The sequence below is a fragment of the Priapulus caudatus genome, unplaced genomic scaffold (genome assembly GCF_000485595.1).
Source record: "Priapulus caudatus unplaced genomic scaffold, Priapulus_caudatus-5.0.1 Scaffold1456, whole genome shotgun sequence".
NCBI classification, from domain to species: domain Eukaryota; kingdom Metazoa; phylum Priapulida; class Priapulimorpha; order Priapulimorphida; family Priapulidae; genus Priapulus; species Priapulus caudatus.
This window is the reverse complement of record NW_014578517.1, coordinates 46,434-59,625: the sequence shown is the minus strand read 5'-3', so window position 1 is coordinate 59,625 and position 13,192 is coordinate 46,434. Positions and strand designations below refer to the sequence as shown.

Here is a 13,192-nt window from a genome sequence, read left to right as displayed (position 1 = left end):
GCTTACAGTAATGAAGAGAATGTTTCACCTCACGATTTATCTTTTTTACAACAGCTCTTAAACCTTTGAACCCCCAAGCTCTGACATTAACCAACTCGTTTTCTGAGATACCGGCGCGCGTCCAGATCCCGAATATCGTGACTCTCGAACGTCGAGCGTTAAGTATTTGATGCCCTAAGCTGGTTTACGCGCCACGGACGGACGCAGCACGGATACCGGAACGTAACGCCAACGCACGACGGTACGGACGCACGATGATGGCGATTCTAACAAGCTGGCATGCTCGAATCTATGTCATGACGTGCTAATAATAAAAAAAAATTGCAAATAAAAATAATTTTCTTTCAGAATAAGTAGCCAGTACGACTGTTTATGAGTTTCTCCGTTTCTGGTACATTTTAATGTTATTTTCTGTTATTTTGGTTTTTGTTATCTTCGTTATCGTCGAACGCCACGTCGCTCACCTGTCTCGTGGATGAGCGCCCTCGCGCGTGCTCCAAGCATTCCAAGGACTGCTAGAGGTCAAGGGGGGCAGCACCGTAGGCCGCTGGCGTCTCGTCGCATGGAGCCGACCACCGTACCTCTGCCGAACACAAAGAGAAGCGGGGTAGAACGTGCGACAAAACGAATTGCGTTCGTGCCTGCGGAAAAACACAAAGAATGGGGTCTACTTGCGAGAAATGAATCGCACGTTCGTGCCGCGGAAAACAAAAGACGATAGATCGAAGTAAAAATGAAGTAAATACCTAATAATGGAGTATTTAGGCAATACTAGCTTAGCGACACAGAAAGATTAGTTTAAACAGCATGTGCGATCACTATATATAATGGGGTCGCAATCTAGGATTCAGGCAACGAACGCTATGTACTCACAAAGTGACAAACAGACGTTGTAATTCGAGAGGAATTTGAGAAACAGGCGAATCGACAATCTACCAAGGAGCAGTAGCCAGGAATTTGGACTTGGGGGGTGGGTGTGGTCTCCTCAGGCGCCAGTAAGCAGGGGGGTCTGGTGGTAACTTGAAATAATTTTTTCTTCTAAGTTTAAATGAAAAATAGGCTTTAAAAATCAATTTAGACAAAAGAGTGCCCGTTTGTGAGTGACAATTACTGGCATATAGGCCATCTTAAAAACGCAGGCAGCTTTGTTGCTTAAAGAATGAAAAGAAAAATGAGAGAAAATGTTTATTGATGGGGGGGATTTAAGATATATAGATGATATTGTAGGTGTCCTAGGGCGCATGACCGCGGAGACCACGCACCCGCAGCACTAACACGACTGGAGGGAGTAGAAAGGAGCGAGCTGTGAGTAGACACGATTGAGTAAGAGCACTCGAGAAAACACTTGCATATGTAGGACAGAGAGATAAGTAGTTGGGATGCTGAAAGAGCGAGAAGATGGAGGCGTAAGCTGTCACGTGCGCGCATGGCATGAGGCATGCAGGCACTGAGATGCGTAGCGACTTGCGAGATGAGGACGAGTCAGGCAGGTCACGCAGCATCGCGCGACATCAAACGGCAAGCCGTAACCGGAGCACAGATAAGTCATGATACACGACTGAGCCGAGCAGACGAACAGGCAGAGGAAAGTGCTGCGCAGAGGGCAGGCGCGAGCCGACGCAGGACTAGTGGAATAGAGTGATGAAGAACGGAGCGAGATGTATTGAGCGTAAGAGAGTCTGTACGAGATGTATAATAAGTTAATCGCTAAGAAGCTAGTAAAAAATAAGAACGCAGCAGAGAGTGACGAAAAAGGCGCGAACTGGTACGTAGAGTGTAAAGGCGAGAGAGTAACAGGAGAATATAGGGGAGGGCGCCGAGATTCAGCAGTAAGAGATTGAAAACGAGGAGAAGTGATGATGCAAGAGGTTATCGTTCTGGCTTGAGCTAAGTGAAATGTTAGTTAGAGCGAGTGTATAAATGATATTAATTGTAAGTAAGAAGACGACTGACATCCCATGCACACAAAAGGAGCGAGCATCGAGAGAGATGAAGATGAGAGAGAGAGCACACCTGAACAACGAGAAGATCTGGCGATAAGGCTGCGACAATGAAAGCCGAAGGACGAGCATAAGGTTGGACTCAGTATGGCAACGCGATCAGAGCCCCTGCATAGATAAAAGATGCGTACATTGAATTGACCGTACTGATAGCGTAAAAGTAACAATGCTACCTAACAAGTATATCTGATTAAAAGTACTAAAATATGAAGTAAGCAGAGCTAGAAAAAACAAGATAGAACTTATAGGGTATAGTTAACGCACGCTATAAGTAGGGAAACGTTAAGAGAGAATATGTAAATATAATAATCAACGGTACGTAGAGACCCGCACGAAGGTCAGGAAGACGCTGAGAAGATGAGTGAGTGAAACGAGCGTCAAAACGTCGTAATTATATGAGAAGTAAGAGTCAGACCTGAACATCTGCCGATCCCATTGTAAAATCTTGGCCACCTCTATTAAAAGCTAGAAAGACAGGAAGGAGTATTGAACGTATAAGAGCTCTGCGAAGATAAAAAGAATACGACTTTAGACGTGAGAACAGCATATGATCTGCCGAGCTGTGAGTTGAGGTATGAAGATGCGGAGAACACAGAGGAATCTAAGAGGAAGCTACCTATCACCTTGTAGTCAACTTCCGGCGTCTGAGTTATTAGACAAACATATCAATACCTCAGGATGTATCCGCTTGATGGACAGAGAGTATCAAATTTTCTAAATAAGCAGGTGCTTTCGACCACCGAAAATTATATCAATCACCAACAAATCTGGCGTAGCAAACCGCCATTGCGCAACGCGGTTCAACCCACTGGACGCACATGTTTTACGATAGGCAACGCGGAAGAACCCGAAACGAGCATAACACACCCATAGCGTTAGAGCCCGAAAAACTCCAGCGTTGAGATACAATAGTCGAGCACAGTAAAAACACAAACATTCCAATAGTTACTCCGTATAATAATAATTGAGATTTAAGTAAGTAAAGAAGAGAACGATGTATGGAGACGGCAAGGAAAGACAGAAAAAAAGTAGCATGACGAGAACAAGATTCTGAGAATAAGAGTAAGTAACACTGCGAAAGAATATGCTATCGCCGGTGTTAGGCCTCGCACTGTGAAAATCAGTGTCCACGCCGATTTAGTCGCACTGAACACATGGCGGAACATGGCGGCTGTCTAGTTGTTTTGATCGGCAATTCATCTCATTGAAAATACGGCATTAAGACGTTCGAGTAAGGAAGTAGCGGCCGCAAAGTAAAAGAGCGAGGCGCGATGCGATCAGAGAGAGATTTGTGACGAAAGAGAGCGATGACGGAGCACGAGGAGAGCCGAGAGGGGTGTAAATGAGAGAAGTAGTCTGAGAGTATAAGTAGAAAGAAGAGAACGAAGTCGAGACAAGTAGAGGATGATAGACAGAGGAAAGAAGGCCTAGCCGAGTAGTGATGCGGAGAAAATTGGTTTGGAAAATGACACGAGAAAGAGAGCGGAGGAGGCACAGAATGACGTAAGCATAGAGGAGAAATATGGAGCAAGAAGAAAGAAGGTATGAAAGGAGAAATGAAAACAGGTAGCAGAATATTAGAGCAAGACAGCAGAGAGAGCATAGAAAGAGAGAAGCGAGTTAGGCGGACCAGAGTCAGATACCATAGAAGAAGCTGAGCGAGAAGATGAAAATGAAGAAAGTAAAAGACAGGCCACTTCAACAAAATAGGCAGAGGACCGAGCTACATCGGAGGGAGTAGCCCCTCGCGATGAGTGAGTTACAGGTTCCAAGTTATGCGACACGTGTATGAGATCAACTTGTCCTTACATAGAAAAACCTAGTGTAAAACTAACGGCCAGAAAACGCTCCCCGAGAGGCGAGCATCGCCGCTGGCGAGATGATGTGCGATGATGGAAGCTCACAGGGTGTCTCGCCCGACAGAGAGTCGAGAATCAAAACAGGGAGGGGAAGGAAGGGAGCAGTAGAGGAGAGGAGGAGGCGGAAACTAGGAGGAGTGACACCAGAGGAGAGGCGGGGAGCTGTACACAGATAAAAGCAGAAGAGAGAGAGAGCGTAAAACCAAGTTAATGAGCGTAACAAGTGCAAGCACGACAGAGACGAGACCGAAGATTCCCGAAGAGACTGGACTATTTGGCGTCTGATTAATACTATTAAATATAAGATAGGCCGAGGTCGCGATCGCACCAGTTAGCATAGTAAGGGTTAAACGTCTGTGTAAGAGTCAAATGCAGTCGGCATAGCGTGGTACGGATCAAAAATACCAACGCGTAGGACTGTACCCTGGTCACGAACGAGGAGAGCAATTCCCGAGGGTCCTCTCGAGTAAAACCCGCTGCTGGACAAACTTTATTATTGCTGGCTGACAGCGTTAGAGACGGGGGCGGGGGGCGCGGTAGGCACCCGGAGGTAATTCAAGACCGGGAGACGGCAACGATTCAATCAGGGGGAGTTTCCCAAACGGGGCCGCGCGCGCCCCGTTTGCGCACGTAGGGAGAACCACTGACGCTAAATGATAATAATATCATATTACGAGAAAGGTAGAATACGCCGTTTGCCCAGGCGACTTTCTGACGATCAGTTCCTCGATTCTTATCAAATTTCACGAAAAACTTGTCAGGTCACCTACGCAACCTCCATCTCTGGGGCTAAAAATCTGAGACTCCCATCTAATAGTCGAACTGAACTAAAAACCACTGAGATAAACTAACCCAAGTAGATAGCCGAGAAGTCACACGTGCTCACTCTCCTTGCTTTGTAATCGTGACTATATTCTCAGAAATCTCGAGCGGATATAGGTCATGCCGTAGATCGCGTGGCCAAGCGTTTCAGTGACTGATTTCAATGCCAAAATAATTATACGATTTCAAACGAGGAATTCCGATCGGGAATTAATTCTTAACTACTTACCCAGCTCGCGGTAGATGCGACGGGCAAAACAAGCGCTAGTAAAACAACACATCTCACGTGTCAGTGCTTATCACGCTCTGTCCACCGCCTGCAGCCAATCGCAGCTCCGCGGCGCCCTCCCAGGTCTAACGGTGACCGCGAGCTAACCGGGGCCGGATCGGGGAAAATTCAGTGAAATGCGATAATACCATCTTTTAGCGTATGATATTCAGGCATCCAAGACGGATCGGAACTTCTCAGAGCCAGAACAGTCACTATTAACAAAAGCAAGGGCTGGCACTTCTGCGGCCACGGTAGGTTACATAGTTTTGTTCAGTGACATATTACTGAGAGGAAATAATGTCCCCAGACAGATATAGATGAATGTGGTCAAAGGTCTCCTCACCATGACGAGAGTCATTGTTGAAGATCGAGAAAGGATCGACGAGATCGAGTCCTAGACCACAAGCCGCAACGGAGGTTTCCTACTTCTCTATATATAATAGGATCTACATATCAATAGCGGCAGGGCAAACAACAAATTTCCAGCCCATAAATTTGCATAGCCAAAAAAATGTGCTATATCAAAATAAAATTAATGCATAGCCGAATTTGGTGGATCTATAATATAGTCTATGGAGTCTCACTTTTTTTCAGACAAAGAACACATCAGAGTGTCAATCATTAACACCCGCAGTGCATGCTGATAATGGTCTCACTAACGTTATCAGTGTCGGCCTGTGACAGGCACAGCCTAAGCTCAACCTACGGACACACAAACTGAAGGAGTGCCTTCTGGCAACAACCGACTCACCCGCCGGCATGCACAGTTAAAACAGCCTGTAATCTGCTAAGCATTGGCACGTCGGCTTCCGCCAGCTGCTATCGCCAATCGAGTGAAAACCATTAAGTTTTATCACTCGGGATTCCGGAGGCGATGGTGAAAGCTGAAAGGCTTGATTTGCAACTCTGGGCGTTAGTGACTGCTGCGAGTAAAATACATTGTCTAGGTATACCTATAACCAAATGTGTTCCGGTTATCAGACGGTAATCCATTATCCAAACATGACTGAATGAGATCAAAGTTCTACTAGCGATTGTGATAGGGCGGCTTCTGATTCTGACTCCTCGAACCAACGGACATCCTCACTTTATATCACCAAAGGTCGCCGCAAGAAACACCCAGCGCGAGAGCGGTCGCCAGGCACGCCAGCACAGCTGTGGGCCTGTGTATACACGTGCCTGGGCGGAGCGCATTATTAGAAACTGATTACGGGGGGGGGCGGGGGAGTGCAGGATGTTTAAGTCACCTTGGCCAGTGGTGTTACAACATCCAATAAAATCTGGGGTAACGTGGGTCATTTCATTGACGGGGCACATATTGCAGCCGAGAATATTAAATGTAAATGTAAAACATGTATGTTTCCCCGCGTTTACATCTCGCATGGGCTGCATCGCACAAACTGGCGACTTCATAAAAAATATGCGTAGCAAAATGGCTGAAATATGCATCGCAAATTAGCGAATGCGATACCGGGAAATTATTCCGCTGATAGCGTCAACAGCAACACTGCGCGCCAGGCGCGAGTGAAGGGAGGCGTTCGGCGTTAGTTTTTTACATAGGTTTATAATGAGGAAAGTTTGATAATAAGCAGGTCGCCAACAGTGGACACTGTAACAGAGGGTCACGAGTAGGGCCTAATTTGTGGAAAAAAATTTTGTAGTGTATGCATTATTATTTTCAGTTTTTTACTGACTCTGTCGCAAGTTGGCCCTGTCGATTCTAAACCCGCTAAGCAATTACCGTTTCTTGAGAAAGCTATACACGTACCCTAAGATAGCATAATGTAACCCAAAACCCAAAACGAGGATAGGTCACGCCTCCCTATCCTTTTGTGGCCGGAGGAATGCCCGAGTGAATCACTCGGCCGGTTTGCTTTGTGCGTGTTTCCAGAGACTAGAACTTCCAAACTGGGTTTTACTTCTCAACACGAAACCTTCTGCCGCTATCCCGGGAACTTACTAATCGTATCGCAATACTCTGGGTATTAAACCTAATATAACCTGTTAAGCAAAAATCGAAGTGACGAGCGGACGGATATTTCGAGCCGCCTGCATTTCTGTTGACCTTGTGACCGTACGCATCTCCCATGCGTCATAGCGTGTCGGGCTAACCTTCGACTCAAGATACGAATATATCATGGGATGACCTGCTGTCAGTCGTGACGTCCATGACGAAGTTAGAAACCGAACGCTATGCGCATAGGGAATGCGTAACGCTCACAGGTCATCAAGAAATGGCGCTCGAAAATAATCCGCCCGCTCGTCACTTCGATATTTTTTGTACACAGGTTGATATTAAGTTTAATACAGAGTATTGCGATACATAGTAACGTATCCGGCGCGATAGGGCGAAAGAAGGTTCGTGTTCGAGAATAAACACCAGTTGAAGTACTAGTATCTGAAACGCACCAGTCAAACCGGCCCGAACGCTGATTCACTCGGGCATTCCTCCGCACAAAAAGGAATAGGGAGGCTTTGTAACCCCTATCCTCTTGGGTTTGGGTTACATATTGTATCTATAACGTCCTAGTTCAACACGGCAATATGTAAATAATAATTATAATTTATACGTAACTATCTGAAACACGATGGAAATGCGAAGCAAGTACATATAATGATTTGATGTTACGTTAGAGATTAAAAGGCACAATACATTTAACTACCGCAAATTAATTACCTTAATTAATTAAAGTTACATTAATCACCTTTTCGGAGTGTACACTAATGATTACACACAGAACACCGTAGGAAGCCTACTGAAAGTGTAAAGTTGCCATGGTAATCACAAGTTATCTATTGGCAATTAACAACTCTCTTGCGTCGACTTCCCAACACTCCAGCAGTATTCTTATTCATTTAAGGTGTTCTCAAATACGAACTTAAATTTACTTGTCATCGAATCGAAAATATTTCCGAAAAACACGCCGCATTATCATCAAACGATACGATAAACACAACCAGGTGGCGCCTCTACTGTGTGTAGAATGCGGCGCATGCGCAGGCATGTACTGACAAGAAAATTACTCATGGTTGGACCGGACTGATAGTGAAGATTGAAGATGAAGATTGAAAACAAGTTTATTTGTGCAATAAGACAGGGGCCGTAGATAGCGGGGGGATGCGGGGGATGCATCCGCCCCACTTCATTGACGTGGGGGGATGGCGTGTACAATCATCCCCCCCTACTTTCAGGAGGGAAACATGGGGGATTCCAAAATTTTCTGCGGAGGACCCGCATACCCCCGCATGTTTCTTACCACCCTCCTCGAAATTCTGCATTGCCACTGCTCTGAGCGTAACAAATTTAGCACCCCACTTCAAAAATCGTCTCCGCGCGCCTGTAGAGTATCTGCAACAAGATTATATTAGTAAATATTGTATGCGCATATCAAAATTAAATTTGAGTTCCTTGACAGGCCGTAGGATAGCGGGGGATGGGGGTATACCCCCTCGCCACCACGTGAGGTGAGGTGGCTTTCATCACCCCTACTCTTCAGGAAGAAAATGGGGGAAAGAATTTAATATTTTACAGACAAATAAATACTGGATATTTATCTAGCCAAATCCGTCATCGCCTATTCCATACTCTCTACCATGTATTATTACAGAAAATGGAAGCGTGACATACCATCTAACTGTAAGAATAGGCTGTAATTCGTTCCAAGAATGACATTATTTTACTGAAGCTACAGACGGTTTAAATTTTGGACGCATTCCCCATGCATATACGATTTTGTTTTTCAAAAACCCCTAAATCAACGTCTTATCACTGCTGCACGAAAGTTAAATCCTTGCTTTATTCAACAAATTAGAAAATCAGACCTAATTGAGAGTTGGATATTGAATTTCAGGGAGTTGAATGGGAAAATTCAATTCATCTCACTTTTTTGGAGGGGGGACTGGGGGTGCTGAGAAACCGCCGAACAGGAAGTATATTCCCGAATTTTGTATAAGGGGTCTGAAAATATGGCACGATTGGTTCAAAATCGTGGTTGTTTTTCGCATGATTTCCGCTTTGGGCAGTTAGGTTCTCACTTCTTAGTAACATCATACGTTTATCAAATTCTCAGTGGGGAGATGATTCCAGTGCTGTAAAGTTTTTGTCAAGGAGGGTCAGGTAGCACAGGGGACGGTCCCCGCCACCACTAGAATTTCAGGGTAAAGGTATTTTAGCCTAGGTAAGTCTGCACTGCAACCTCCAGTACAGGCACAGGATTTGGTAGTAAGCAATTTTAGTCTATTGGTGTCCCCAAAAGGTAAAAATAATCAACTCAAACAGTGATGTTATTCGTGATGAAGATTGTTTTAAATAATGGAATTTTTTTAAACACATCGGTGCTAGAATACCTCATCTTCATTTTAATTCAATAATTCTTTCCAAAATGATATTTCTCTGGTGAGATCATAGGGTGAGATAATGCGCATGCGAGAGCAATAGCTGTTTCTGGCGTGCAATACGGACCCCCCAAAAAATGGAAAATATAGTTTGTTGAAGAAGAGAGGGCGTGGGATCGAGGTGAACAAGGAATGCGACAGGGGAGATAGCATAAGGACATGAGAAGGCGAAGGAGACAGGAGGGAAGCAGGGATGGGACGGAAGATGATGAAATTTGAGGAATAGGCCTACACCCTACAAAATAATACGCTCTGCTAATTATGAAGACAGGTCTACTGATAAGAATTAATTGCAGAAATCTATGCTGAGATACCCCCTAACCATATTAAATTCATAGTCATCACAAAATATAACTCTGCTATTTAGATATTGCGCATGCGCTAACACACTAACCTAGCCAGATTATGCATTTGCTTGTATATGCAGCGGGGACCTTACATGCAGGATCATCGTCCTGTTTCTTAACTGAGGTCTACTGATGGAATTTTATCATAGAAATCTATGCTAGAATATACCTCCTCTCTATTTTAAATGCATAATTGTCACAAAAAATTAATATTCTCGAGAGATATTGCGCACGTTTCAGGAGTGCAATACGGACTAAATACAACTGCATAATATAGCTTGCTGAGAAAGGGAGTGAGTGTTGAGAGACTGGGGAAAGGCAGCAGGGAAGATAGCTGGCGCGGCAGAAAAAGAAGGAGGCTGAGCGAAAAACAATGGAGGCAAGGGGATGGGCGTGAGCGGATGAAGTAGGGATTTTGCACCCTACAGGCTAGGGCACTCTTCTAGTTATAAACACAGGTCTTCTGATAACAGTTCATTTCAGAAATCTATGCTGAGCTACCCCCTAACCATATTAAATTGATAATCATCACAAAATATAACTCTTCTAGTGAGATATTGCGCATGCGCTTACGATCATGCGATTCTACAAGCTGCATCTGACTATGTCAGATGAGCTAATAATAATAAAAAAAATTGTAATAAAAATAATTTTCGTTCAGAATAAGTAGCCAGTCGAGTTATGATTTCTCGTTTCTGGTCATTTTAATTGTTATTTTGTTATTTTGGTGTTTGTTATCTTCGTTATCGTCGACGCCTGTCGCTCACCTGTCCTCGTGGATGAGCGTTCTCGCGTGCTCCAGCATCCCGAGGATGTAGAGGTCAGGGGGCAGCACCGTAGCCCTGCGTTCGCCGCCGACCACCGTCACCTTCTGCGCGAAACAAGAGAACGGGTAAACGGCGACAAACGAATTGCGTTCGTCTGCGGAAACAAAAGAATGGGGCTACTTGCGAGAAACGAATCGCGTTCGTCCGCGGAAACAAAAGAACGATAGCGAAGTAAAATGAGTAAATGTAATAATGGCGTATTTAGCCCAATACTAGCTTAGCACCACGAATTAGTTTAACACATGTGCGAACTATATATAATGGGGTCGCAATCTAGGATTCAGCAACGAACGCATGTATCAAAGTGACAAACGAGGTTGTTCTCGAAGTTGAGAACAGGCGATCGACAAGTCTAGCCAAGGGCGTAGCCAGGAATTTGGATTGGGGGGGGGGTCCTCAAGCGAGTAACAAGGGGGGTCTGGTGGTCTGAAATTTTTTTTTTTAGTTAAATGTAAAAATAGTGCTTTAAAATCAATTTAGACGCTGTTTTGTTGACAATACTGGCTTAGGCCAGCTACGCGCTTTTAAGAGAAAAAGAAAATAGAGATTTTTTTTGGGGGGGATTTTGATTTTGATTGGGGTGTCCTAGGGCCTCCAGGACCCCCCCCCCCCTCCTGGGTACGCGCTTAAGTCTAGCCTCAAACCTTGCATGTAGGACAGATGATAATGTTGGGATGCTGCTGCTGCTTCCGTGCGCTGCTGCTGCTGCTGCTGCTGCTGCCGCTCGCTCCCATCCGCATCACGCACGACTCGCAGAAAGTATGTCCACACTGCAGCAGCAGCGGAAAGTGCTGCAGGCGCCCCCTGCTGGGATCTGTGGAAAGCGCGGTGTTCGAGTAGATTTTCGATTTAATTTCGTAAACTTAAATAATTACCGATGCAAACAATTCTTGTGACAGCGATTACGGATTAGGGGGGGCCGATTCAGCATTAGATTCGAGTTTAGGGTTCTGTTCTGTTTTAGCTATGTCTGTTATTATGTAGTTTAATTATAATTTATAACCTACTCCTCACGAAAGCGAATCAACTGAACATAATCTTGGCTTCAAGTTCCATAATCTAGACTAAGGTTGCTCATTGCACGGTATGCCTGGCATATTAATGTCATTATTACTGATCAAGTAATGTACTAAACGTAATGTAAAGTACTAAAGTATAGACTACAGACTATAGGGTATAGTTACAGTATAGTGACTAGAGAGAGTACTACCGTACCTAACCCGACCAGGCTGTGTGACTAACGTCAATATACAGCCTGACATCCATCCATTGTAAAATCTTGCACCTCTATAAAAACTGCCGAACAATTACGTATATCTCAAATAAAATAATCATCTAAGCATTTCTGCCTTGTTTTGTATCAAGTATAACCTTCACCTTGTAGTATTCCGGCGTTGTTATTAAAACTAATACCTCAGTTCGCTGTGCAGTGTAAATTTCAAGAGCCGAACCAAAATTTCAACCAACCGCCAACCGCCATGTTTCCACTGCGCATGTTTTACGATAGGAACGCGGAAAACCCGAAACGACATAACACACCCATAGCGTTGCAACTCGCGTTGGCGCGAGCATAAATAAGCATCATATACTCGTATATATATATATATTAAAACATTGAAAACCAGGAAACATCAATCTACAACAATTTAATAATTATCATTGCGAAGATATGTACTTGCCGTGTGTTTAGGCCTACGCACTGTGAAAATCAGGTCCACTGCCGATTTTAGTCGCACTGAACATGGCGGACATGGCGGCTGTCTAGTTGTTTTGATCCAATTCATCTCAGAAAATACGGCATAACTCGATAAATAAGTAGCGCCCAGTAGCGCCCAGTTACCGTGAGCAAGCCAGAGGTTTATAGATTCGTTTGAACTATTACATGTGACGCTAGCTGTGTCGATGGTTGGATACCGAGCCAACTACAAGGAATTGTGGGCAAGAATTTGAAACGGTATTCTAACCACAGGTACTTGAGACAGAGTCAGTAAAAACTGAAAATAATATGAACACACATTCACAAATAGGCCCTACTGGCGTACCCCTCTGTTACAGTTCCACTGTTGCGACACTGTATATCAACTTTCCTTCATAAAAACCTATGTAAAAACTAACGCCGAACGCTCCCGCACTCGCCGCTGCGAGTGTGCTGTGACGCTCAGGGTTCTCCCCAGGATGAAATTCAAACAGGGGGGAAGGGAGGGGTAGGGGGAGGGGGAGGGGGGAAACTAGGAGGGGTCCGGGGGCGTGTATTTTTACCGTACGACCAATTAATGCGTAAAATCGCCACCACACCATAGACGGTATTTGGGTTCTTGTATATATAAGATAGCCGAGTCGGCAGGGGAAAAAAGCGGGCGGAGGCGATGAATAGGGGATTTTGCACGCTACAGCTTAGGCTTCTGCGCTAAATTATAAACACAGCACTGATCAACAAACCTATTACAGACAATAGTGCTGAGATACCGCCTAACCATATTAAATTGATTAATCATCACAAAATATAACCTTCTAGTGAATAGGCGCATCGCTAACACACTAACGTTGCCCAGATTATGTACTGCGGGGACATCATGCGGGACTCTTAGCATCAGGAGCATGCGTCCTGATTCTTAGTGAGAATCTAATGATGGAATTATCATAGAAATATATGCTAGAATACGCTCCTCTT

At 44.6% G+C, this 13,192-nt stretch overlaps 1 protein-coding gene across 1 annotated transcript in view; it reads right to left on the bottom strand.

Moving 5' to 3' along the window:
• The window catches only part of LOC106816691, a 29,573-nt gene that overhangs the window by 13,675 nt on the left and 2,706 nt on the right, over positions 1-13,192 (bottom strand). Inside the window, exons 2-3 of the mRNA XM_014821313.1 lie at positions 11,166-11,335; positions 10,462-10,565 (exon numbers count right to left, since the gene is read on the bottom strand). Coding sequence (XP_014676799.1) covers positions 10,462-10,565; positions 11,166-11,335 — 274 coding nt within the window. The remainder of the gene's footprint in view (positions 1-10,461; positions 10,566-11,165; positions 11,336-13,192) is intronic.